This window comes from Ahaetulla prasina, chromosome 4, assembly GCF_028640845.1.
Source record: "Ahaetulla prasina isolate Xishuangbanna chromosome 4, ASM2864084v1, whole genome shotgun sequence".
NCBI lineage: Eukaryota > Metazoa > Chordata > Lepidosauria > Squamata > Colubridae > Ahaetulla > Ahaetulla prasina.
Window position 1 is genome coordinate 2,607,914 of NC_080542.1, and position 26,015 is coordinate 2,633,928.

Here is a 26,015-nt window from a genome sequence, read left to right on the forward strand (position 1 = left end):
AATTGTTTCCTTCTGCCCCCTTCCCTCGGCACCCCAAATCAAACTGAGGAACGGGGAGGTGGGTCTCCTTCACACACCCCTCCCCAAATGAGCCGATTTTCCCTCTCCTCCCCCGCCGCCGCCAGATGGTGATCACCGCAAGCCAGATCCAATGGACGACCGATGTCAGTAAATGCTTGGCCACCTGTAAGGAACGCGGCGACAAGAAGTACCTCAAAGCGATGAAGAAGAAGCAGGTGAGGATCTCCCGGGGACTCTCGCCGCCCTGCGTACCCCCTCGCCGTTTGGCGGGTCCGTAGCATCCCCGAGCACGGAGACCGGCCAGACAGTACAGGCAGTCCTCAACTTACAATGGTTCATTTAGTGACCATTCAAAGTGTGGTGCGGTGGCCTAGAGGCGGAGCTCTCGCCTCACAATCAGGAGGCTGTGAGTTCGATCCTAGGTAGAGGCAGATATTTCTCTCTCTGGGCACAGTGAGAATATATCTGCTGAACAAAACTCCACCCTGGTGACAAGAAGGGCATCTGGCCAGTAAAACACTCAGCTCCGTTCAGTTGAACAGACTCCACCCCGCAAGGAATTATGGGGTCGTTAAAAGGGTATGATGATATAAGCCTAAATATTGAGTGGTGTGGTGGCCTAGAGGTGGAGTGCTCGCCTTACAATCAGGAAGCTGTGAGTTCGATCCTAGGTAGAGGCAGATATTTTTCTCTCTCTGGGAACAATGACTAATTATCTGCTGAACATAACTCCGCCCTGGTGATAACAAGGGCATCCGGCCAGTAAAACACACAGCTCTGTTCAGCTGCCCAGACTCCACCCCGCAAGGGATTATGGTTATTATGATTAAAAGAAGGAGATTTAGTGACCGTTCAAAATTACGATGGCACGGAAAAGAGTGACTTAGGAACATTTTTCACACTTACGACCGTGGCAGCATCCCCCAATGGCAGCTTTGCTGGCTGGGGAATTCTGGGAGTTGAAGTCCACCAGGCTTCAAGTTGCCAAGGTTGGAGACTTCTAGAATAGAATAAGTGAGTTGGAAGGGACCTTGGAGGTCTTCTAGTCCAACCCCCTGCTTGGTCAGGAGTCCCTATACCATTTCATACCAATGGTTATCCAATCTCTTCTTAAAAACTTTCAGTGTCCAAAACTTCAAACGTCGGGCTCCCTTGCGGTCATAAGTCGAGGACCCCCCATCTACTGCCCTGCCGGATTTTAATCTATGCGGGATCTATAATTTCTTTCTCCCGAGCGAGGTTGGGATATAATATCATCCTCCTAAGCCGGTTTCCCTCTCCAGCTCCTTTCCCCACCTCCCCCCCCGCCACTAGAATTGTTCCGATAGACTGCAGCTGGACTTGGAAGCTCCACGCAGCCCTCAAGACCAACCTCTTTCTTTTTGTGTGCGCGTGTGTTGTGTTTGCGTGTGTGTGCCTGTGGGGGGGTCAGATCTCCATGCTCAACAAATACTCGGAGGCCATCCGGGGCAGCCTGACCAAAATCATGCGGCTGAAGATTGTGGCGCTGGTGACGGTCGAAGTCCACGCCCGGGACGTCATCGAGAAGCTGTACAAGAGCGGCTTGCTGGACGTGACGTCCTTCGAGTGGTTGAGCCAGCTTCGCCTCTACTGGGAGAAGGTGAGGAGAGCGGGGTGTGGGGGGGGGTGAAGCGGGCATGCGCGCATAGGTGTGCGATGCCACCTTTGGCGGCGGTGAGGTTCCTCTGCTGCCCTCCACTGGACAGAACGGGCTGCGCGGCGGAATGCTGAAAGCTCAGCTCCGGCCTTGGGAGCCGCTGCCCCCCGCTGGACACGTGCAGAACCACAGGTGATAACGGCTCCAAAGAACTGTCACTCACCTCTGGGGTGGATGCTCTCTCTCTCTCTCACACACACACATTGATGAAGTTAGTTAGCTGGGTCATGAAACGTCTGCAAGAAAACCACCCAGCTCAGAGAGCACCAAGGATCCCAGAGTTCTCCTCCTCCTCCTCTTCCTCTTTGTCTTCCTCCTCCTCTACACAAACCCCTCTCCCTTCTAGCACTGATGATGTTCCCTAGTTGGGTCACGAACCGTCTGCAAGACAACCACCGACCTCTCTCTTTTTGCAGGATTTGGACGATTGCGTGATCCGGCAGACCAACACTCAGTTCGCTTACGGCTACGAGTATCTGGGGAACTCTGGGCGGCTGGTCATCACCCCTCTGACTGACAGGTGCCCTGCAGGGGCGGGGAGAGGGGAGGGGCTTGAGTTGGGGGTCTTTCGGATCTCGGTGAAGGTAGTGTCGGATTGTCCGAGCCTACCTGGGTTGATTCTTGGGGGGGGGGTGGAGGGCAGAGTTTGCAGGTTTTTGCTGGCTGGAGTACAGGTAGTCCTCGACTTACGACCACAACCGAGCCCCCCCCCAACTTCTGTCACTAAGCTAAGTTAAGTGAGTCTCACCCCATTCCCCAACATTTCCTTGCCAAAGGGGTAAATTGAATCCCTGCAGTCTTTTAAGTCAGTCACGCGGTCATTAAGTGAATCCGGCTCCCCCCCCCACGAACTTGTCAGAAGGTCACAAAAGGGAATCACATGACCCTGGGACGCTGTGACCGTCATAAATACGAGTCGGTGGCCGAGTGTCTGAATTTTGATCCCGCGACCCCCATGGGGATTACTACAATGGTTATAAGGGTGAAAAACGGTCGTAAGTCGCTTTCCCCAGGACTGTTGCAATTATGGTCATTAAATCCTCTTTTAACGACCCCATAATCCCTTGCGAGGGGCGTTTGGGCGACTGAATGAAGCTGAGTGTTTTACTGGCCAGATGCCTTTCCTGTTGCCAGTGCTGAGTTTTTTGTTCGGCAGATATATTCCCAATATACCCAGAGAGAGACATATCAGCCTCTATCTAGGATCGAACTCACAGCCTCCTGGTTGTGAGCTCGATCCTAGGTAGAGAGGATTGTGAGTCGAGGCCTCCAACTCTAGGCCACCGCACCACTCTCATTATGGTCACTAAATGAACGGTTGTAAGTCGAGGACAGCCAGCGATGAAAGACAAGAGAGCTGGGTCCCTGAGCGCCTGGGATCTTTCCGCCTCAGGTGCTACATGACGCTGACCACGGCCCTTCACCTCCACCGAGGAGGGTCCCCGAAGGGCCCCGCGGGCACCGGCAAGACGGAGACGGTGAAGGACCTGGGCAAGGCGCTCGGGATGTACGTCATCGTGGTGAACTGCTCAGAGGGCCTGGACTACAAGTCCATGGGGCGCATGTACTCCGGACTCGCCCAGGTGAGCCTCCTGCAGGGCAGTCCTCGATTTAACGGCCGCAATTGAGCCCCAAATTTCTGTCACTGCGCCAAGCAACGTCATCCCCGACCCCCCCCCCGGGTAAGACGGGTGGCCGATAAATTGGATGACGCAATCGGATGAGTTTTTGCTCCACGTTACGTCCTTTCCGGATACCGCTGTTAAGTGAATCCCTGCAGGCGATTCACTTAACAACGGAATCCGGGAAGGGCGTACGACGTGGAGCAAAACTCGTTTGTTTGATGGAGCTATCCAAATTTTTAAGTTAGCAGCACCGTCATTAAACGAATCGGGCTTCCACCGTTGTTTTTGCTGGTCAGAAGGTCGCAAAAGGGGATGGCGTGCCCCACCCCCGCCGGGACACTGCGACCGTCATAAATACGAGTCAGTGGCCAAGGGCCTGAATTTTGATCAGGTGACCACGGGGGATATTGCAACGGTTGTAAGCGTGAAGAATGGCCCCAAGTCACTTTTTTCCAGGCTGTTGTAAACTTGGAAGCGGTCACTAAGCAAGCTGTTGTAAGTCGAGGACTATCTGACTGTACTGTATAGCAAGCCAATTCCGTTGTCAAATAAATTGCACAGATTTAACAATAATTGAAATGTAGGTAGTCCTTAATTTACAACCACAATTGACCTCAACATTTTTGTCATTGTTCAGTGAATTTTGCCTTGTTTTACGGCCTTTCTTGCCACCGTCATTAAGTGAACCATAGCCATTGTTAAGTAAGTTATACAAGTCTTGCTTCCCCGTTGACTGGGCTCATCAGGAGACACTGCGACCGTCATAAATATGAGTTGGCTGAAAACGGTCCTGAGTCGCTTTTTTGAGAGTTGTTGTCACATCAAATGGTCACTAAACGAATGGTTGTAAGTCCAGGACTTACAGAATTCTGGATGAATTTTGTGGACATTTTTTTGGTCTTGAAACAAGGAGGAAAACTTGAAAGCCTTGTTATCGCCTCATTTCCTCTAGGCTGGCTGGAGGATTCTGGGAGTTGAAGTCCACAAGTGGCCAAGGAAGGATACTCCTCTCCTAGAACAGCGTTTTTCAATCTATGTATCTTTTAAATTGCATGAACTTCAACTCCCAGAATTCCCTGGTCAAGATGGCTGACTGGGGGGATTCTGGGAGTTGAAGTCTACAAGTGGCCAAGGTTGAATACTCCTGTCGTAGAACTGAGGTTTTCAAACTATGTATCTTTTAAATTGTATGAACTTCAACTCCCAGAATTCCCCAGTCAAGATGGCTGCCTGGGGGCATTCTGGGAATTGAAGTCTACAATTCTTAAAGCGGCCAAGGTTGGAGAATCCCTCTCCTAGAACTGAGTTTTTCAATCTATGTATCTTTTAAATTGCATGAACTTCAACTCCCAGAATTCCCCGGTCAAGATGGCTGGCTGGGGGCATTCTGGGAATTGAAGTCTACAATTCTTAAAGCGGCCAAGGTTGGAGAATCCCTCTCCTAGAACTGAGTTTTTCAATCGATGTATCTTTTAAATTGCATGAACTTCAACTCCCAGAATTCCCCGGTCAAGATGGCTGGCTGGGGGCATTCTGGGAATTGAAGTCTACAATTCTTAAAGCGGCCATGGTTGAAGACTTTGGTTGATCCTGGGTGGGGGAGAACTCCTGGTTGACCCCCGTTTCTTTGTCCCGTCCTCCCCCCCACACAGACGGGAGCCTGGGGCTGCTTTGACGAATTCAACCGTATCAACATTGAGGTCCTCTCGGTGGTGGCCCAGCAGATCCTCTCCATCTTATCCGCCCTGGCGGCCAACATGACCCGGTTCACCTTCGAAGGCCACGAGATCAACCTGGTCTGGTCTTGTGGCATCTTTATCACCATGAACCCAGGTGGGACCTGGTAGGATCTTCGGGGGGAGGGGGAGGGAGGAGGAACTGGAGTGGTTTTTGGGGGGGCAGAACCTAGAATTTAGCGCCCTCCCCATGGTTTTGGAGATATCATGGTCCTTCCAGATGTTCCAGGATCTGACCGGCTTTGATTCCAACCCCTGGAAATTCTAGGAGAAACTTGGGAATGGCTTTAATGGCGGCAATTTTAAGAGGGGTGGACTTCGATTCCCAGAATTCCCCCAGACAGGAAGACACGGGGGTGGGAGGGATGCCTCTGGGCCTGCATGGAGTGTGACCACCGGAAGTGGCTGCCTAAGGCTGGGATGGGGAATTTGGGCGAAGCTGTATCTATATCCCACCTGCTGACTGGGGGATTCTGGGAGTTATAGTCCATCCATCCTAAAGCGACCGAAGCTGTCTCTATATCCCACGTGCTGACTGGGGGATTCTGGGAGTTATAGTCCACTCATCCTAAAGCGACCGAAGCTGTTTCTATATCCCACATGCTGGCTGGGGGATTCTGGGAGTTATAGTCCACCCTTCTTAAAGCGACCGAAGCTGTATCTATATCCCACCTGCTGACTGGGGGATTCTGGGAGTTATAGTCCACTCATCCTAAAGCGACCGAAGCTGTATCTATATCCCACCTGCTGGCTGGGGGATGCTGGGAGTTATAGTCCACTCATCCTAAAGCGACCGAAGCTGTATCTATATCCCACCTGCTGGCTGGGGGATTCTGGGAGTTATAGTCCACTCATCCTAAAGCGACCGAAGCTGTATCTATATCCCACCTGCTGACTGGGGGATTCTGGGAGTTATAGTCCACCCATCCTAAAGCGACCGAAGCTGTATCTATATCCCACCTGCTGGCTGGGGGATTCTGGGAGTTATAGTCCACTCATCCTAAAGCGACCGAAGCTGTATCTATATCCCACCTGCTGACTGGGGGATTCTGGGAGTTATAGTCCACTCATCCTAAAGCGACCGAAGCTGTATCTATATCCCACCTGCTGACTGGGGGATTCTGGGAGTTATAGTCCACTCATCCTAAAGCGACCGAAGCTGTATCTATATCTCACCTGCTGACTGGGGGATTCTGGGAGTTATAGTCCACTCATCCTAAAGCGACCGAAGCTGTATCTATATCTCACCTGCTGACTGGGGGATTCTGGGAGTTATAGTCCATTCATCCTAAAGCTGTATCTATATCCCACCTGCTGGCTGGGGGATTCTGGGAGTTATAGTCCACCATCCTAAAGCGACCGAAGCTGTATCTATATCCCACATGCTTGCTGGGGGATTCTGGGAGTTATAGTCCATTCATCCTAAAGCTGTATCTATATCCCACATGGTGACCAGGGGATTCTGGGAATTATAGTCCACTCATCCTAAAGCGACCGAAGCTGTATCTATATCCCACCTGCTGACTGGGGGATTCTGGGAGTTATAGTCCACCCATCCTAAAGCGACCGAAGCTGTATCTATATCCCACCTGCTGACTGGGGGATTCTGGGAGTTATAGTCCACCCATCCTAAAGCGACCGAAGCTGTATCTATATCCCACCTGCTGGCTGGGGGATGCTGGGAGTTATAGTCCACTCATCCTAAAGCGACCGAAGCTGTATCTATATCCCACCTGCTGGCTGGGGGATTCTGGGAGTTATAGTCCACTCATCCTAAAGCGACCGAAGCTGTATCTATATCTCACCTGCTGACTGGGGGATTCTGGGAGTTATAGTCCATTCATCCTAAAGCTGTATCTATATCCCACATGGTGACCAGGGGATTCTGGGAGTTATAGTCCACCATCCTAAAGCGACCGAAGCTGTATCTATATCCCACATGCTTGCTGGGGGATTCTGGGAGTTATAGTCCATTCATCCTAAAGCTGTATCTATATCCCACATGGTGACCAGGGGATTCTGGGAATTATAGTCCACTCATCCTAAAGCGACCGAAGCTGTATCTATATCCCACCTGCTGGCTGGGGGATTCTGGGAGTTATAGTCCACTCATCCTAAAGCGACCGAAGCTGTATCTATATCCCACCTGCTGACTGGGGGATTCTGGGAGTTATAGTCCACTCATCCTAAAGCAACCGAAGCTGTATCTATATCCCACCTGCTGACTGGGGGATTCTGGGAGTTATAGTCCACTCATCCTAAAGCGACCGAAGCTGTATCTATATCCCACCTGCTGACTGGGGGATTCTGGGAGTTATAGTCCACTCATCCTAAAGCTGTATCTATATCCCACCTGCTGACTGGGGGATTCTGGGAGTTATAGTCCACTCATCCTAAAGCGACCGAAGCTGTATCTATATCCCACCTGCTGGCTGGGGGATGCTGGGAGTTATAGTCCACTCATCCTAAAGCAACCGAAGCTGTATCTATATCCCACCTGCTGACTGGGGGATTCTGGGAGTTATAGTCCACTCATCCTAAAGCGACCGAAGCTGTATCTATATCCCACCTGCTGGCTGGGGGATTCTGGGAGTTATAGTCCACCCTTCTTAAAGCGACCAAAGCTGTATCTATATCCCACATGCTTGCTGGGAGATTCTGGGAGTTATAGTCCACCCTTCTTAAAGCGACCGAAGCTGTCTCTATATCCCACATGCTGACTGGGGGATTCTGGGAATTATAGTCCACTCATCCTAAAGCTGACCTGGGGATTCTGGGAGTTATAGTCCCAGCTTGCAGACCACCTACCTTACGGCTGCCTCCCGCTGACCTCCTCCTCTCCGGGGTGCTTTGGCAGGCTACGCCGGGCGCACGGAATTGCCGGACAACCTGAAGTCTATGTTCCGTCCCATCTCCATGGTGGTCCCGGATTCCACGCTCATCGCCGAGATCATCCTTTTCGGAGAAGGCTTCAACAACTGCAAGGTATCCGGTCGTGGGGCGGCTGGCGGCGGGGAGGTGGCGGGGGGGCCGAGGATGTTCTCGAAGATGTTCTCCAGCTTCTCTTCCCCATCCCAGATCTTGGCCAAGAAGGTCTACACCCTCTACTCCCTGGCCGTGCAGCAGCTCTCCAAGCAGGACCACTACGACTTCGGGCTGCGGGCCCTCACCTCCCTGCTGCGTTACGCCGGGAAGAAGCGCCGGGTGCGGCCGGACCTCTCGGATGAAGAGGTGGGCTTGCGGGGGGGGGCCGGGGGGGGCGGGCAGAGGGGCCTTCCGGAGCTCTCTGTGGCCGCTGCAGGAAGTCCTCGACTTAGGACCACAAGCGAGGCCCAAGTTTCCGTGGCTTAACCGACGTATTTGCTAAATGAGTTTTGTCCCATTGTAGGATGTTCCTTCCTTCCACTTTTCTATCTCCTTCCTTTCTTCCTCTCTCCTTTCCTCTCTCATTCCTTCCTTCCTTCCTTCCCTATCTCTCTCCCTTCATCTTTCTTTCTTGCCTTCCTTCCTCTTTCCCTTCTTCCCTGATTCTTTCCTTTCTTCCCTGTCTCCCTCTATCTTTCCTTCGTTCCCGCCCTCCCTTCCTTCCCTCCGTCTCTCCCTTCCTTCCTTTCTTCCTCTTTCCCTCCCTCCCTGATTCCTTCCTTTCTTCCTTTTCTCCCTCTATCTTCCCTTCCTCCTTCCCTCTCTCTGTTCATTTGTTCCTTCCTTCCTTATATCTCCATTCTTCCTATCTCCCTCACTCTTTTTCTTTCTTTCTTTCCTTCCTTCCTTCCATCTCCTTTCTTCCTCACTGATTGACTTTTTTTCTTTCCTTCCTTCCTTCCTCCCTCCCTCCCTTCTCCCTTCCTTCTATCTCCTTTCTGCCTCCCTCCCTCACTCTTTTTCTTTCCTTCTTTCCTTCTTTCCTTCTTTCCTTCCTTCCTTCCTTCCTTCCTTCCTTCCTTCCTTCCTTCCTTCCTTCCTTCCTTCCTTCCTTCCTTCCTCCATCATTCCTTCCTTCCTTCCTTCCTTCCTTCCTTCCTTCCTTCCTCCCTCCCTTCTCCCTTCCTTCCTCCCTCATTCACTTTTTCTTTCCTTCTTCCTTCCTCCCTCCTCCTGATTCCTTCCTTTCTTCCTTTTCTCCTCTATCTTCCTTCCTCCTTCCCTCTCTCTGTTCATTTGTTCCTTCCTTCCTTATATCTCCATTCTTCCTATCTCCCTCACTCTTTTCTTTCTTTCTTCCTTCCTTCCTTCCATCTCCTTTCTTCCTCACTGATTGACTTTTTCTTTCCTTCCTTCCTTCCTCCCTCCCTCCCTTCTCCCTTCCTTCTATCTCCTTTCTGCCTCCCTCCCTCACTCTTTTTCTTTCCTTCTTTCCTTCTTTCCTTCTTTCCTTCCTTCCTTCCTTCCTTCCTTCCTTCCTTCCTTCCTTCCTTCCTTCCTTCCTTTTATCTCCTTCCTTCCTCCCTCATTCACTTCCTTCCTTCCTTCCTTCCTTCCTTCCTTCCATCTCCTTCTCCCTTCCTCCCTCACTCTTTTTCTTTCCTTCCTTCCTTCCTTCTATCTCCTTTCTTCCTCACTCATTGACTTTTTTCCCCCTTCCATCCTCCCTCCCTCCCTTTCTTCCTTCTATCTCCTTTCTCTTTTTCTTTCCTTCCTTCCTTCCTTTTATTTCCTTTCTTCCTCCCTCATTCACTTTTTTCTTTCTTTCCTTCCTTCCTTCCTTCCTTCCTTCCTTCCTTCCTTCCTTCCTTCCTTCCTTCCTTCCTTCCTTCCATCCATCCATCTCCTTCTCCCTCCCTCCCTCCCTCACTCTTTTTCTTTCCTTCCTTCCTTCCATCCATCCATCTCCTTTCTTCCTCCCTCCCTCACTTTCCTTCCTTCCTTCCTTCCTTCCCACCATTGCATTGTTAAGTGAATCACTGCAGTCAATAAGTGAGTCACACGGCCGTTAAGTGAATCCAGCTTCCCCTTTCGCTCCTCGGAGGCTCATCAAAGGGGATCACGTGACCCCGGGACCCTGCAGCCGTCATAAATACCAGTCAGTGGTCGAGTGTCCGAATTTTGATCCCGCGACAGCTGGGATGCTGCAACGGTCATAACTGTGAGAAATGTTCATAAGTGACCGTTTTCAGTGCCGTTGCAGCTTCGGTCGGTCACTAAATGAACGGTTGTAAGTCGAGGACTGCTTGTGACGGGTCATCCGTGCGGGGCGAGTGAGGGGCTGGTGAGCCCCCAGAGGGAAGGTCTCCTCCATCCCGGAGGAGCTTCTGCTCTCCTCTCCTCTCTTCTTGACCGGGACCTTCAGTTAGAACCGAAGAAGCTTCCGGGTTGAGAAGGGAAATGTTTTCAAAGAAAAAAGGGGGGAAAATGAAAATTGAAACCAAAAGCCCCTTTGGGACATCCCTGGCCTGGAGGATGGCGTATCTCCTTCATGAGGACTGGGCTCTTGACTCTTTCCCTCCCGTGGTTGCAGATCCTCCTCATGGCCATGAAGGACATGAATATCGCCAAGCTGACCTCCGGGGACGTTCCGCTCTTCAACGCCATCACCCAGGACCTCTTCCCGGGCATCGAGTGCCCCGTCATTGACTACGGCAAGGTCGGCTGCCCCTCCCTCCCTCCGTCTGCTGGATCCTCCCCCTGGGCCTGGCCCTCTGCCCTCCTCTGGGGAAGAGGCTGAGGTGGGGGGGGTGTCCAGAGAGGGGAGGGGGAGCTATGCAGACCCCCCCCCCCATCCCTGGGACCGCTGGACCGTCTTCTGTGAGGGATGGGAAGCGCTGCCAGGCTCAGAGACACACAATTCCTTCTTTCCCTTCCTTCCTTCCTTCCTTCTTTCCTTTATCTTCCCTTCCCTTCTTTCATTCCTCTTTTCTATCTTCTTCCATCCTTCCTTCCTCATTTCTGTCTCCTCCCTTCCTCCTTCCTTTCATTCGTCTTTTGTATCTTCTTCCTCCCTCCCTCCCTCGTTTCATTCCTCATCTATCTCCCTCCCTCCTTCCTTCCTTCCTTCCTCTTTTCTATCTTCTTCCTTCCTTCCTTATTTCTATCTCCTTCCTTCCATTTCTTTCTTCTTCCTCCCCTTTCTTTTCTTCTGTTTTCTGTCTCCTTCCTTTCTTCCTTTCTTCCTTTTTCTATCTCCCTCCCTCCCTCCTTCCTTCTTTCATTCCTCTTTTCTATCTTCTTCCTTCCTTCCTTCCTTCCTCATTTCTGTCTCCTTCCTTCCTCCTCCCTTCCTCCTTCCTTTCATTCGACTTTTGTATCTCCTTCCTCCCTCCCTCCCTCCTTTCATTCCTCATCTATCTCCCTCCCTCCTTCCTTCCTTCCTCTTTTCTATCTTCTTCCTTCCTTCCTTCCTTCCTCATTTCTGTCATTCCTCTTTTCTATCTTCTTCCTTCCTTCCTTATTTCTATCTCCTTCCTTCCATTTCTGTCTTCTTCCTCCCCCCCTTTCTTTTCTTCTGTTTTTCTGTCTCCTTCCTTTCTTCCTTTTCTTCCTTTTTTCTATCTCCCTCCCTCCCTCCCTCCCTCCTTCTTTCATTCCTCTTTTCTTTCTTCTTCCTTCCTTCCTTTCTCATTTCTGTCTCCTTCCTTCCTTCCTCCTCCCTCCCTCCTTTCTTTCCTTCCTTTTTTCTATCTCCCTCCCACCTTCCTTCTTTCATTCCTCTTTTCTATCTTCTTCCTTCCTTCCTCATTTCTGTCTCCTTTCTTCCTCCTCCCTCCTCTTTCTTTCCTATCTATCTCCTTTCTTTCTTTCTTTCTTTCTTTCTTTCTTTCTTTCTTTCTTTCTTTCTTTCTTTCTTTCTTTCTTTCTTTCTTTCTTTCTTTCTTTCTTTCTTTCTTTCTTTCTCTCTTTCTCTTTCTCTCTCTCTCTCTCTCTCTCCCTCCCTTCCCCAACAGCTGAAGGAGGTTCTGGAGGGGGAGCTGAGGGAGCTGGGGCTGCAGGTCATCCCCTTCACCATCACGAAGGTCATCCAGCTCTTTGAGACCAAGAACTCCCGCCACTCCTCCATGATCGTGGGCAACACCGGTAGCGGCAAGACCATCACCTGGAAGGCCCTGCAGGCCACCCTCTGCAGCCTCCACAGGAGCGGGGAGGCCGGCTTCAACTTGGTCCGGGTGAGTGGCAGGGGGTGGGGGCAGAGAGCTCAGTGCCCCTCCCTCCCTCTCTCCCATCCATCCATCGTTCCATCCCTTCTTTCTCCTCTCCTCTCTCTCCTCCCCTTTTCTCCTCCTTCCTTCCTCCCTCTCATCCAACCTCTCCTCTCTTGCTCCTTCCTCCCTCCTCCCTCTCTCCCATCCATCCATCATTCCATCCTCTCCTTCCTTCCTTCCTCCTCCCTTCCTCTCCTCCCTGTTTTGTCCTCTCTCCTTCCTTCCTCCCTCTCGTCCTTCCTTCCTTCCATCCATCCATCCATCCATCATTCCATTGCTTCTTTCTCCTCTCCTCTCTTCCTTCCTCTCTTTCCTCCCCTTTTCTCCCTCCTTCCTCCTCCCTCGTCCTGCCTTCCATATATCCATCCTTTCCCTCTCCTCTCTTGCTCCTTCCTCCTCCCTCCTTCCTTTCTCCCTCCTCCCTACTTCTCTCCTCCTCCCTTCCCCAACAGCTGAAGGAGGTTCTGGAGGGAGCTGAGGAGCTGGGGCTGCAGGTCATCCCTTCACCATCACGAAGGTCATCCAGCTCTTTGAGACCAAGAACTCCCGCCACTCCTCCATGATCGTGGGCAACACCGGTAGCGGCAAGACCATCACCTGGAAGGCCCTGCAGGCCACCCTCTGCAGCCTCCACAGGAGCGGGGAGGCCGGCTTCAACTTGGTCCGGGTGAGTGGCAGGGGGTGGGGGCAGAGAGCTCAGTGCCCCTCCCTCCCTCTCTCCCATCCATCCATCGTTCCATCCCTTCTTTCTCCTCTCCCTCTCTCTCCCTCCCTTTTTCTCCCTCCTTTCCTTCCTCCCTCTCATCCAACCCTCTCCCTCTTTTGCTCCTTCCCTCCCTTCCCCCCTCTCTCCCCTCCCTCCATCCTTCCATCCTCTCCTTCCTTCCTTCCTCCTCCCTTCCTCTCCTCCCTGTTTTTGTCCCTCTCTCCTTTCCTTCCTCCCTCTCGTCCTTCCTTCCTTCCATCCATCCATCCATCCATCATTCCATTGCTTCTTTCTCCTCTCCCTCTCTCTTCCTTCCTCTCTTTCCTCCTTTCTCCCTCCTTTCCTCCTCCCTCGTCCTGCCTTCCATATATCCATCCTTTCCCTCTCCTCTCTTGCTCCTTCCTCCTCCCTCCTTCCTTTCTCCTCCTCTCTCTCCTCCTTTTCTCCTCCTTTCCTTCCTCCCTCTCATCCAACCCTCTCCCTCTCTTGCTCCTTCCCTCCCTTCCTCCCTCTCTCCCATCCATCCATCGTTCCATCCTCCCCTTCCTCCTCCTTCCTCTCCTCCCTGTTTTGTCCTCTCTCCTTTCCTTCCTCCCTCTCGTCCTTCCTTCCTTCCATCCATCCATCCATCCATCATTCCATTGCTTCTTTCTCCTCTCCCTCTCTCTTCCTTCCTCTCTTTCCTCCCTTTTTCTCCCACTCCTTTCCTCCCTCCCTCTCGTCCTGCCTTCCATATATCCATCCTTTCCCCTCTCCCTCTCTTGCTCCTTCCCTCCCTCCCTCCTTCCTTTTCTCCCTCCCTCCCTACTTCTCTCCCTCCTATCCATCCATCCATCCCTTCTTTCCTTTCTCCCTCCCTCCCTTCTTATGCCCACTTGTTCAGGAGGGTCTGTGGATCCCATTCTTTCCTTCCTGTGAGAGCCACAGAAAAATGGTTGACCTCCCTTCATTTGAGGGGAAGGTGGGAGAGGGGAGAGGGGGCGGCCTGGGGTCCCCCTGCCCACCGGAGGGGCCATGAATTGCAGAGGAGGAACCAGGAGGAGATGAGGGGGGGGGCTCTGCCTGGCCTGGCCTCTGCCTCCCGATGGCTCTTGCATGCTTTTGAGTTTCCTCCTCTCCTCCTCCTCCTCCTCCTTTCCCTCCCCCCAGGACTATCCCCTGAACCCCAAGGCGGTTTCTCTGGGCGAGCTGTACGGGGAGTACAACCTCAGCACCAACGAGTGGACGGACGGCATTCTCTCCAGCGTTATGCGGACGGCCTGCGCAGGTACAGCGGTACATACAAACACCAAAATACACACCTGCTCTTTTCTGCTAGCGCATTTCACTTTGAACAGCTCACCCCATGTGATGGAAGACCCCCACACACACCAGAGAAAGCCCAGTGGTGAAATCCTCCGCGGATCGCCCCTGATCGTTGGAAATATCATTTTGGATGAACCGGTAGCTTTTTTTAACTACCGGTTCAGCCGAACCGGACCGAACCGGTAGCATTTAACCCCTGGGTCCACCCCATTCGCTCCAGCAGAAGAGGCCTTACGGGCCCCGTCTGCCAGTGAATTTCACTTGGCGGGGTCCAGGAGAAGGGCCTTTTTGGTGTGCCCCCCCAATCCTCTAGAACAGGGGCCTCCAACCTTGGCCACTTGAAGACTCATGGACTTCAACTCCCAGAATTCCCCAACCAGCATTTTTTCCCCACTTTGCTGAATATCAAGATATATTACGCCTACTGCATACCCACCATCTATTAAGAAAGTTACCCTGCATGGCTGGACCCTGGGGAATTCTGGGAGTTGAAGTCTACAAGTCATAAAGTTGCCAAGGTTGGAGACCCTTGATTTAAGACTTGTGGACTTCAACTCCCAGAATTCCCCAACTAGCATTTCCCCCCCACTTTGCTGAATATCAAGATATATTACGCTTAACTGCATACCCATCCTCTATTAAGAAAGTTACCCTATGTGGCTGGCTGGGGAATTCTGGGAGTTGAAGTCCACAAGTTTTAAAGTGGCCAAGGTGGGAGACTCCTGATTCAATACTTGTGGACTTCAGCTCCCAGAATTCCCCAGCCAGCTCTTTGATTCACTTTGCTGAAATCAAGATATATTACGCTTAACTGCATACCCACCATCTATTAAGAAAGTTACTCTACGTGGCTGGCTGGGGAATTCTGGGAGTTGAAGTCCACCAATCTTCAAGTGGCCAAGGTTGGAGATCCCTGTTCTAGAATATTCTCCTACCAGACCGGAGGTTGGTCTTCCTGAATGGCTTTTAAACTTGGCTCTGTCGGCTGGCCTGGGGTCCTGACGCAGCTGCTCTACTGTCTGGTTGATGGGGTGGACACAGCATCCTGATTTTTTTTAGTCTTTATTAAACAACACTCTTGCTTCAACAGCGAGATGGCTGGTATATAAATCAGAAATAACAGAGTTGGGAGGGACCTCGGAGGTCATCTAGTCCAACCCTTTCCTCTAGCAGGAGACCCTACAGCATGTCAGACAAATGGCCATCCAGTCTCTTCTTGAAAGCCTCCAGTGATTCAGCACCCACGATTTCTGGTGGCAAGCTGTTCCACTGGTTAATTGTCCAGTTAATTGTTAGGAAGTTTCTCCTTAGTTCCAGGTTTCTTCTCTCCTTGATAGGTTTCCATCTGTTGCTTCTTCTCCTGCCTTCTGGTACTTTGGAGAATAATTTGACCCCCCCCTCTTCTTTGGGGCAGCCCCTCAAATATTGGAACAGTGCTATAATGTCACCCCTAGTTCTTCTCTTTGTTAGACTTACAGACTAAAAGAGTTGAAAGGGACCTTGGAGGTCTTCTAGTCCAGCCCCCTGCTCAGGCAGAAGACCCTATCCCATTTCAGACAAGGGGCTGTCCAGTTTCTTCTTACAAACCTCCAGTGATGAAAGCACCCACAACTTCTGGTGGCAAGTCGTTCCACTGGTTAATTGTTCCCACTGTCTGGAAGTTTCTCCTTAATTCCAGGTTGCTTCTCTCCTCGATTAGTTTCCATCCATGAATTAATTAATCAATCAATCAACCAACCGGCCTCTCTTAACATGCCTTTAGAAGAAATAGCTTGCTTCTTCTGGGGTAGTTGGGTTGATGGGTGTTGTGGTCCGCCAGCGGCCTGCGAATCCGGCAGCAGATTCTGACAGTGAGGAGGTTGGGGAGGAAAATGGGCCGGTCCTGGAATCTGGGGAAGGCTCTGATGAGGGCTCTGCGTCGGAGGCAGAGAGGGAGCCAGGGCCGTCTGACAGTTGTCAGCTTCCTTCGGAGTCAGACAACAGTGAGGCAGATGAACAGCTAGAACCTGTTCCCAGTGTGTGCACGCACAGAGTTGCCAGGAGAAGGGAATAGCTAAAGAACAAGGGTCGACTCAGGAGTAAAGCCACAGGTGGACGGTGAATGGCTTCTCCCAGAGAGAATAAAAGAGGAGCGAAAGGGGACTGGAGTTTGCAGGAGACAATTAATTCATTCCTGCATTCTTGCCAAGTATCGTGGCGTCTGAAAGATATCGGCCTGGCCAATATCAATCCCTTCCCTCTCTTGCTACAGTCCCGGGCGTCCGTTTCCTGATGCAAGAGACCAAAATGGCTGGGTGGGATACACGGGGGTCTTCTCTTGTCCCTCTCGGGCTCCGACCGAGCTTTCCCGCTCCTCGTCCCAGACGAGAAACCGGATGAAAAATGGATCCTTTTCGACGGACCGGTGGACACGCTGTGGATCGAGAGCATGAACTCGGTCATGGACGACAACAAAGTCCTGACCCTCATCAACGGGGAGAGGATCGCCATGCCCGAGCAGGTAAGTGAAAGACCCTACTACCCTCTTACCCCTCCCCCGCTCCTTTTGAGCAGCCGAGCTGGGCTCCCGCCGCATCTGATGGACGTTGGGGGCGGGGTGTCTTCTCCAGGTTTCGCTGTTGTTTGAAGTGGAGAACCTGGCGGTCGCCTCTCCCGCCACTGTCTCCCGATGTGGGATGGTATACACCGACTACAGCGACCTGGGTTGGAAGCCGTACGTCCTCTCCTGGATCGAGAAGCGTCCGAAGGTGAGTGGAGGGGGCAGGATTGGCCTTAGCATGGCGACTTGGCAACTTATAAGACGGGGAGGGGGGGGACTTAACTCCCAGGATTCCCCAACCAGCATTGCCTGCATTATTCTTTTTTTCCTCCTATCCTCTAAAATGGAGAGATTGCAGAGGAAGGGATTGCAAGAGAGTAAGCAGGCCATAACACGCACCCACATATCAAAAGGAATGCGTTTCACCTGTCGTCACATTGCTGAGGTTGAGAAACGCTCCACTAGGCACAGTCTTGAGCATTGTGGGGTCACCCATGGTTATGCAATCGGAATAGAGCTGGAAGGGACCTCGGAGGTCATCTAGTTCAACCCCTTGCTTAAGCAGCAGACCCTCTACCATTTCAGACAAGCGGCCGTCCAGTCTCTTCTTTAAAAAGCTCCAGTGATGGAGCACCCACAACTTCTGGTGGCAAGCTGTTCCGCAGGTTCATTGTCCTCACTGTTAGAAAATTTCTCCTTCGTTCCAGGTTGCTTCTCTTCTTGATCAGTTCCTATCCGTTGCTTCTTCTCCTGTCTTCGGATGCTTTGGAGCAGGGTGTTGTGTCTCGCCCGATCTCACCACAGCCGGGGCCTTCTTATCTGCTTCCGAACACGGAGGAATGTCCTAGTATGCCTCCCGGCCCCAGCCCTGGCTCCATGCCCAGACAGGCTGAGGAAGAGGAAGCACCTCCAGCCCCCAGCTCTGGCTCCATGCCCAGGCAAACGGAGCAACTAGACCCCTCCCCCTCCTCCACAGCATGTGAGCCTGAGGGAGGTCAATTGCCAACAGCTGCCGACTGGAGTGACCCTCGCGTCAGAAGACTTGATAGGCGGAGGCAACAGAAGGAAGGGAGGGGCAGGCCTGGATAAGTGCTGAGTCATGGAGCCACACCCCATGGCCTATATAAAGGATCTGCTTTCTGGCATTCTCTGAGTCAGGCAAAGTCTAAACCTATCTTGCTGAAGTCACTTTCTAGTCTCCTGCCTGCCTTGAAAACTTTGCTAGGACTTTGGCAGAGCTGCAGAGGCACGCCTGATTCGGATTTCCCTGACCCGGCCGTCAGCGGAGGAGTGGGACACGACACAGGGGTCACCACCCTTTCATACCTCAGGGACCCCTAAATTCATAATTTTAAATCCCACGGACCACTAATATGATCTGCCTAATGAGCGGCTCTAATGGCAGAAAGCGAAGAGGAACTAAAGAGCCTCTTGATGCGGGTGAAGGAGGAGAGTGCAAAAGTTGGCTTGAAACTCAACATGAAGAAAACTAAAGTCATGGTATCTGGCCTTCTCAATTCCTGGCAGATGGATGGGGAAGAAATGGAGGTAGTGACAGATTTTATTTTCCTGGGCTCCAAGATCACCGCAGATGGGGACTGCAGCCAAGAAATTAAAAGACGCTTGCTCCTGGGGAGGAAAGCTATGGCAAATCTAGACAGCGTACTAAAAAGCAGAGACATCACCCTGCCAACAAAAGTGCGTATAGTCAAAGCTATGGTTTTCCCAGTTGCAATATATGGCTGTGAAGGTTGGACCATAAGAAAAGTTGAGCGTCAAAGAATTGAGGCCTTTGAACTCTGGTGATGGAGAAGACTCCTGCGAGTCCCTTGGACTGCAAAGCGAACAAACAAGTCAGTTCTAGAGATCAACCCTGACTGCTCTTTAGAAGGCCAGATCCTGAAGATGAAACTGAAATACTTTGGCCACCTAAAGAGAAGGAAGGACTCACTGGAGAAGAGCCCAATGCTGGGAAAGATAAAATAAAGAAAATAAAGAAAAAATAATTGCTACCAACTTGCCTTCCATTGAGGACCTGTATGCTGCACGAATCAAGAAGAGGGCGTGAAAATATTTGCAGATCACTCGCATCCTGGACATAAACTGTTTCAACTCCTACCCTCAAAACGATGCTATAGAGTACTACACACCAGAACAACTAGACACAAGAACAGTTTTTTCCCGAAGGCCATCACTCTGCTAAACAAATAATTCCATCAACACTGTCAGACTATTTACTGAATCTGCACTACTATTAATCGTCTCATCGTTCCCATCACCAATCTCTTTCCACTTATGACTGTATGACTGTAACTCTGTTGCTGGCAATCCTTATGATTTATATTGATATATTGACCATCAGTTGTGTTGTAAATGTTGTACCTTGATGAAGGTATCTTTTCTTTTATGTACACTGAGAGCATATGCACCAAGACAAATTCCTTGTGTGTCCAATCACACTTGGCCAATAAAATTCTATTCTATTCTATGCTGGGAAAGATTGAGGAAAAAAGAAGAAAGGGACGACAGAGAACGAGGTGGCTGGATGGAGTTACTGAAGCAATCGATGGGAGCTTAAATGGACTCCAGAGGATGGTGGAGGACAGGAAGGCCTAGAGGAATGTTGTCCATGGGGTCGCGATGGGTCGGACACAACCGCAACTAACAACAATGACTGGTTGGATGGGCGTGGCTAGCCGATCATGTGACTGGGTGGGCATGGTCAACTCGATGTCACTCATGTTGAAGGGGCGCCTCGCCAACCTCTACTCGCCCCTCCCTTCCCAGCCACTCCTCACCTCCCCACCCAGGCTCCTTAGGGCCCCGACGGGAAGCAGTTGCTGGAGCTAAGCAGCCACCACGAGAAAGAGTTGGCGAAACAGCTCAGTGCAAATTGGAGCTGACCGAGAAGGAGGCTCAGTAGAAGCACCTCACTGAGGACTAGGAACATAGGCTTTCCAAGCAGAGGGAAGACCTGTGGGAGTGCAAGGCCAGGTGCCGGCGCCTGGAGGCTCAGCGGGCTGAGATGGGCAGCCAGTTCCAGGCTATGATGCAGTCCCACTGGAACGAGGCCCTACGGCTCTTCGCCACCAGCGGCTCTTCCCTCCAGCCTTCGCCCAAAGCTCCATACAAGGAGGCTGAAGCAGACCCCAAGTCGAAATTTCTGCCCCCCCTTCCGACCCGCACAAAAAGACCCCGAAGGAGGAGACTCTTTGCAGCAACACAAACGTTCGTTGCACGTATCCAGCTCAGGGGCCGTAGTTGAGGACCTGTCGTGTCCCACTCCTCCTCTGGTGGCCGGGTCGGGGAAGTCTGTCTCAAGCGTGGCCACGAAGCCTCTGCAGCTTTGCCAAAGTCCTGTCAGAGTTCTCAGGGCAGGCAGGAATCCAAGGTGTGACTTCAGCAACCAGATGAGATTTGGCCTGACTCAAGGAATGCCAAAAAGCAGATCCTTTATATAGGCCATGGGACTTATCCAGGCCTGCCTCTCCCTTCCTTTTGCTGACGTCGCCTCTCCATTCTCCGAAAGCGGAGATCCGTCCACTGTGACTTTCCGTCCTCCTGATCTGCTGCCGGCAATTCTAGCACATGGCTGGCTTCGTGCTCACACGCTGTAGGAGGGAGGTTTGTTTGCTCAGTCTGTCTGGGCAAGGTGCCAGGGCTGGGGGCTGGAGGCATGCCAGGCCATTCTTCTTCACTATCAGTCTCTGGCTGAGATAGCAGGAGATGAGAGGGGCCCGGCTGCGGAGAGGAGGGCGGGCGAGGCACAACAGGACCCCTGATTTCGTGCAATGTAAAAAATGCAAAATATTTTTTCTGTGGACCACCACCAACATTTTCTCGTGGACCACCCCTTGGTGACGGCTGCCTTTTGAGAAGAGGCTGCCCGCCCCCCTCACCGCTTCTTGTACTTTTCCTTCCTGAAGACGTACCTTATACGTTGTGGGGTAGAAAATCCCCAAAATCGTAGAGGGGTGATTTTAAGAGGAAGCAAGAACTCAAGGTTTTTTTTTTGGTACGGGGTGGGGTGGGGGGACACCCGTTGGCTGATCAGATGATAAGGAGCAAAAACCTCAAGAAGAAATGACTGTGTGGGAGGAGAAACTTGAGAGTCTCTAGGCCAACTCGTTGTATGAATCATTCGGTTACTTTTAACGATCAAGAACCAGGGGTGACCTAAGAACCGTATTCCTGTATTTGAGGGGCTGCCCCAAAGAAGAGGGAGTCAAGCTATCCTCCAAAGCAGGAGTCCCCAACCTTGGCCACTTTAAGCCTGGTGGACTTCAACTCCCAGAATCCCCCAGCCAGCTTTGCTGGCGGGTATTCTGGGAGTTGAAGTCCACCAGGCTTAAAGTGGCCAAGGTTGGAGACCCCTGCTCCAAAGCCCCCGAAGGCAGGAGAAGAAGCAACGGATGGAAACTAATCCGGGAGAGAAGCAACCTGGAATTCAGGAGAAATTTCCTGACAATTAACAATTAACCCGTGGAACGACTCGCCACCAGAAGTTGTGGGAGCTCCATCGCCGGAGGTTTTAAAGAAGAGACTGGACGGTCACTTGTCTGAAATGGGTATAGGGCAAGGGTCTCCAATCCTGGCTTCTTTAAGATTTATGGACTTCAACTCCCAGAATTCCTCAGCCAGCCATGGCTGTATTTTTATTTTTATTTTTTTTGGTCTCCGAATCTCCTAGAGTGGAGCGTTTGCAGAGGAAGGGATTAGAAGAGAGTAAGCAGGCCACAACAGGCGTACATATCAAAAGGAATGGATTCAAAAGGAATGCTTGTTACCAGAAGTTGGCCGTGCTCCATCCCTGTAGATTTTACTTTTTTAAAAAAAAAAAGATCGGAAAGCCACCTTTCTGGAATGAAATCCAATTTTTTTTTTTTACTACCGGTCCTGTGGGCGTGGCTTGGCTGGGTGTGGCAGGGGAAGGATACTGCAAAGTCTCCATTCCCTCCCCCACTTCTGGGGAAAGGATACTGCAAAATCCCCATTCCCAGCCCACTCCTGGGGCCAGCCGGAGGTGGCATTTGCCGGTTCTCCGAACTGCTCAAAATTTCCCGCTACTGGTTCTCCAGAACCTGTCAGAACCCGCTGGTTACCGGCGTGCGCATGCGCTCCAGACACTTGTTCTTTCAGATTCCGGCGCGCACAGAAAACCAGCTGGCCGGTGTGCCAGAACTCGGAAGAGCAACAGGTGACGGTTGGCGTGCCGATAGAGATGGCTCTGCATGCCATCTTCCGGTTCGCGTGCCCTAGGTTCGCCATCGCTGGTATCGGGTCACTTGCTTGAGAGCAGGGGGTTGGGCTAGAAGACCTCTAAGGTCCCTTCCAGCTTTGCTCTGATGGATCGATTGAGTCCATCGGAATTACTGCAACTCTTGTATTTCTGGATGGGCATTCTTAAACCTTACGGCCACGATTCCATTGAAATTAACGTCGTTTTTGCATTTGTTCCCGAATCGTCCGGCGGGAACCTGTCCTCGGGGCGAATTGGCCGCGGTGAGTTGAAACCCCCCCCCCCGTTTCTGCGCCCCTGCGCCCCTCTCTCTTCCCAGGTGGAAACGGAAACTTTGCAGCGGATGTTTGACAAATTCACCAACAAGATCCTGAACTTCAAGAAGGAAAATTGCCAGGAGTTGGTTCCCATCGTTGAATACAGCGGCATCGTGTCTCTCTGCAAACTCTTCTCCTCCTTGGCTGAGGAAGGGGTAAGCGCTGGGCAAGGGGGACCCACCCACTCGTTCCCACCCCTTCCCACCTGCCCTGGGCTCCTTCTAATGCAGGTAATCTTTAACTTACAACAGTCCGTTTAGTCATCATCTTCTTTTAACGACCCTCTAATCCCTGGCAGGGTAGAGTTGGGGCAACTGAACGGAGCGGAGTGTTTTAGTGGCCGGATGCCTTTCCTGTTTCCGATGCGGAGTTTTGTTCAGCAGATACATTCTCATCGTGCGAGAGAGAGAGAGAGAGAGAAATATCGGCCTCTACCTAGGATCAAACTCACAGCCTCCTGATTGTGAGGCGAGAGCTCCACCTATAGGCCACCGCCACTCTCCAATAGTTTGTTTAGTGGCCACTTAACGACCGTGGGACTAAGTTAACAACCGCAGTGATTCACTTAACAATGGTGGCAAGGAAGGAAGGATGGAAGGAGGGAGGGAGGAAGGAAGGAAAGGAATGAGGGAGGGAGGGAGGGAGGAAAGAGAGAGGGAGGAAGGAACAAAGGAAGGAAGGGACGGAACGAAGGAAAGAGGGAGAAAGGGAGGGAGGAAGGAACAAAGGAAGGAAGGAAAAAGGGGGAGAGGGAGGGAGGGAGGAAAGGAATGAAGGAGGAGGGAGGAATAAAGGAAGGAAGGAAAAAGGAGAGGGAGGAGGGAGGGAGGGAGGAACAAAGGAAGGAAGGGAAGGAACAAAGGAATGAGGAACAAAGGAACAAAGGAAGGAATGAGGGAGGGAGGAAGGAACAAAGGAAAGAGGGAGAAAGGGAGGGAGGAAGGAACAAAGGAAGGAAAGAAGAGAGGGAGGAGGGAGGAAAGGAATGAGGGAGGGAGGGAGGAACAAAGGAAGGAAAGAAAAAGGGGGAGAGGGAGGAGGAGAGAGGGAGGAAAGGAATGAGGGAGGGAGGGAGGAACAAAGGAAGGAAGGGAAGGAACAAAGGAATGAGGAACAAAGGAACAAAGGAAGGAATGAGGAGGGAGTGAGGAAGGAACAAAGGAAAGAGGGAGGGAGGAAGGAACAAAGGAAGGAAGGAAGGAAGGAAAGGAAGGAAGGAAACCTGAGTCAATCTTGACCCTGATGAGATTCGAACTGTTAAGTGAATCCAAGGTTCTCCATTGACTTTGCTAGTTAGGAGGTCGCAAAAGGTGATCTCACACTGCGACCGTCATAAATACAAGTCCATTGCCAAGCATCTGGGTTTTGATCACACAGTCGTGGCATTGCTAACGGTCGTAAGTGTGAAAAACGCTCAGAATGGTCCTAAGTCCCTTCTCTTAGTCCCGTTGTCATTTCAAACAGCCACGAAATGAACTGTCGTCAGAGGGGGTGCGGTAGCCTAGAGGCGCTGCTCTCGCCTCCCAATCAGGAGGCTGTGAGTTTGATCCTGAGTAGAGGCAGATATTTCCCTCTCTCTCTGGGCTCAATGAAAATTTATCTGCTGAATATCACTCCGCCCTGGCAACAGGAAGGGCATCCGGCCAGTTAAACACTCAGCTCCATTCCGTTGCTGAGAGAAGAAAAGAAGACAAACTAAATGAACTGTGTTAAGTGAGGGACCTGCTTGGGCTCGAACAGACCTTCCACGCTGTCGGTCTGGCCCGTCTCTCTCTGCCCCACGTCCCTGTCTTAGGGAGATGCTGGTGGTGGCCCTTAAGCGAGGATCTTCCCGTTCCTTCCAGCTGAATCTCACCGACACGGAGAACTACTCCACCCTGGTGGAAATGTACTACGTCTTCAGCATGATCTGGTCGCTGTGCGCAGCGGTGGACGAGGAAGGCCGGAAGAAGATCGACAACTTCCTGCGGGAAATCGAAGGATCCTTCCCTAACAAGGTCGCTCAGATTTGCTTGGCTTTCCGGGATCTTCCGGGATTGGTCGGGAAAAGCAAACGCTGTGAGAAGATCCACCTCACCTACTCTTCGCTTGCTCCTCCGCAGGACACCGTCTACGAGTATTACGTGGACCCCAAGAGGAAGCAGTGGGTTGCCTTCGAGGATAACCTTCCCAAGATGTGGAGATACCCTCCCAAGTGAGTAACCCTTCGGACAAGTCAGCCAGGTTCACTTAACAACCGCGTGACTCTCTTAACAACCGCGGTAATTCCCTGAACTACTATGTCAGGAAAGGTCACAAAACTCAACGAATGTCTCGCTCTGGGTCTAAACTCGGCGTAACAATTGTCCGGCTCCGCAACGGAAATGTTGGGATCCATTGTGGTCGTAAGTCGAGGACCCCCCCACCCCCACATAGAGGTGACGGTGAAGACATGGCCTCCGTGGCTGAGCTAACCACTTCATGCCCAGCTTGGTTTCTCAGTTCCCTGATTTCCGGCCTCCGCGCAACCAACCACGACGTCCCAATTGCTGTCTTCCCCCGCCGTCCCTCACGGCTGCCAGCCGAGCGTCTGTGATTTAAGCCAGTGCCTTGCATCCATTTACACACACCTACACACACACACACACACACGCCCTCATCCCTAATCCAATCAGCGGCGTGGAATTACCGGAAGGTGCGATCCCCGAGCGGTCACGGGCAGCTGCCCGCCCGTGCGAGGGACAGACAGCATCAAGAACAGTGAACTGGCTTCCAAGCTTTCAGCTTTCAGCTTCCAGCTGGGTTGACAACCGTGGGAATTGTGTCTCGTGTCGGACGTCTTCATGCCTCTCGACAAGGGTTTTCGGCATAGCCGCGAGAGCTAACTTGGAAGGGACCACCCACACCAGGACTCAGCTTGGGGCGGGCGCATCTACCCAGGGGTGGGCGATGGCCGAGCCCTGGTCCTGAGCCGAGCCCTCCCTCCGCTCCTCTCTCCCCAGCATCCCCTTCTACAAGATCATTGTCCCGACCGTGGACACCATGCGCTACAACTATCTCGTCAACGCCTTGATTGCCAACCAACAGCCGGTGCTGCTGACGGGCATGGTGGGCACGGGGAAGACCTCCATCGCCCAGGGGGTCCTTCAGTCCCTGGACAGCATGAAGTGGGCCGTCTTGGTGATCAACATGTCCGCCCAGGTAACGAGCCACCTGCGCCCTTGATCCCAAACAAGGACAAGAGGGAAGCCTTCGCAGAAAGAAGGGAACAGAATAACGGCGTTGGAAAGGGAAACCTGATAGGTCATCTAGTCCATCCCTCTGGTCGAGCAGGAAACCCTATACGGTTTCAGGCGAATAAACTGGGCAGCCGCCGGTCTGAAATGGTATAGGGTCTCCTATTTGAGCGGGGGGTTGGACTAGAAAACCTCCAAGGTCCCTTCCAGCTCCTATTCTAGTCTAAATGGCTATCCAATCTCTTCTTGAAAACCTCCAGCGATGGAGCCCCCACAACTTCCAGTGGCAAGCTGTTCCGCCGGTTAATTTGGAGAAGAAGTTGACCCCTCTTCTTTGGGGCAGCTCCTCAAATATTGGAAGACCGCTGTCATGTCTCCCGTAGTCCTTCTTGTCAGAATAACAGAATTAACAGAGATGGCCGTAAATCAGGGGTCACCAACCTTTCGGACCTCAGGGACCACTAAATTCATGATTTTAAATCCCACAGACCACTAATA

At 51.8% G+C, this 26,015-nt stretch overlaps 1 protein-coding gene across 1 annotated transcript in view; it reads left to right on the forward strand.

The window, feature by feature from the left end:
• DNAH2 (dynein axonemal heavy chain 2) overlaps nucleotides 1–26,015 on the forward strand; it is a 187,912-nt gene that overhangs the window by 103,424 nt on the left and 58,473 nt on the right. The window contains exons 33-48 of the mRNA XM_058183311.1: nucleotides 126–236; nucleotides 1,454–1,642; nucleotides 2,116–2,219; nucleotides 3,093–3,282; nucleotides 4,977–5,157; nucleotides 7,918–8,045; nucleotides 8,139–8,291; nucleotides 10,519–10,644; nucleotides 11,942–12,160; nucleotides 14,052–14,169; nucleotides 16,571–16,707; nucleotides 16,817–16,954; nucleotides 22,305–22,457; nucleotides 24,147–24,299; nucleotides 24,405–24,496; nucleotides 25,284–25,482. Of these exons, the coding sequence (XP_058039294.1) occupies nucleotides 126–236; nucleotides 1,454–1,642; nucleotides 2,116–2,219; nucleotides 3,093–3,282; nucleotides 4,977–5,157; nucleotides 7,918–8,045; nucleotides 8,139–8,291; nucleotides 10,519–10,644; nucleotides 11,942–12,160; nucleotides 14,052–14,169; nucleotides 16,571–16,707; nucleotides 16,817–16,954; nucleotides 22,305–22,457; nucleotides 24,147–24,299; nucleotides 24,405–24,496; nucleotides 25,284–25,482 (2,391 nt within the window). The remainder of the gene's footprint in view (nucleotides 1–125; nucleotides 237–1,453; nucleotides 1,643–2,115; nucleotides 2,220–3,092; nucleotides 3,283–4,976; nucleotides 5,158–7,917; nucleotides 8,046–8,138; nucleotides 8,292–10,518; nucleotides 10,645–11,941; nucleotides 12,161–14,051; nucleotides 14,170–16,570; nucleotides 16,708–16,816; nucleotides 16,955–22,304; nucleotides 22,458–24,146; nucleotides 24,300–24,404; nucleotides 24,497–25,283; nucleotides 25,483–26,015) is intronic.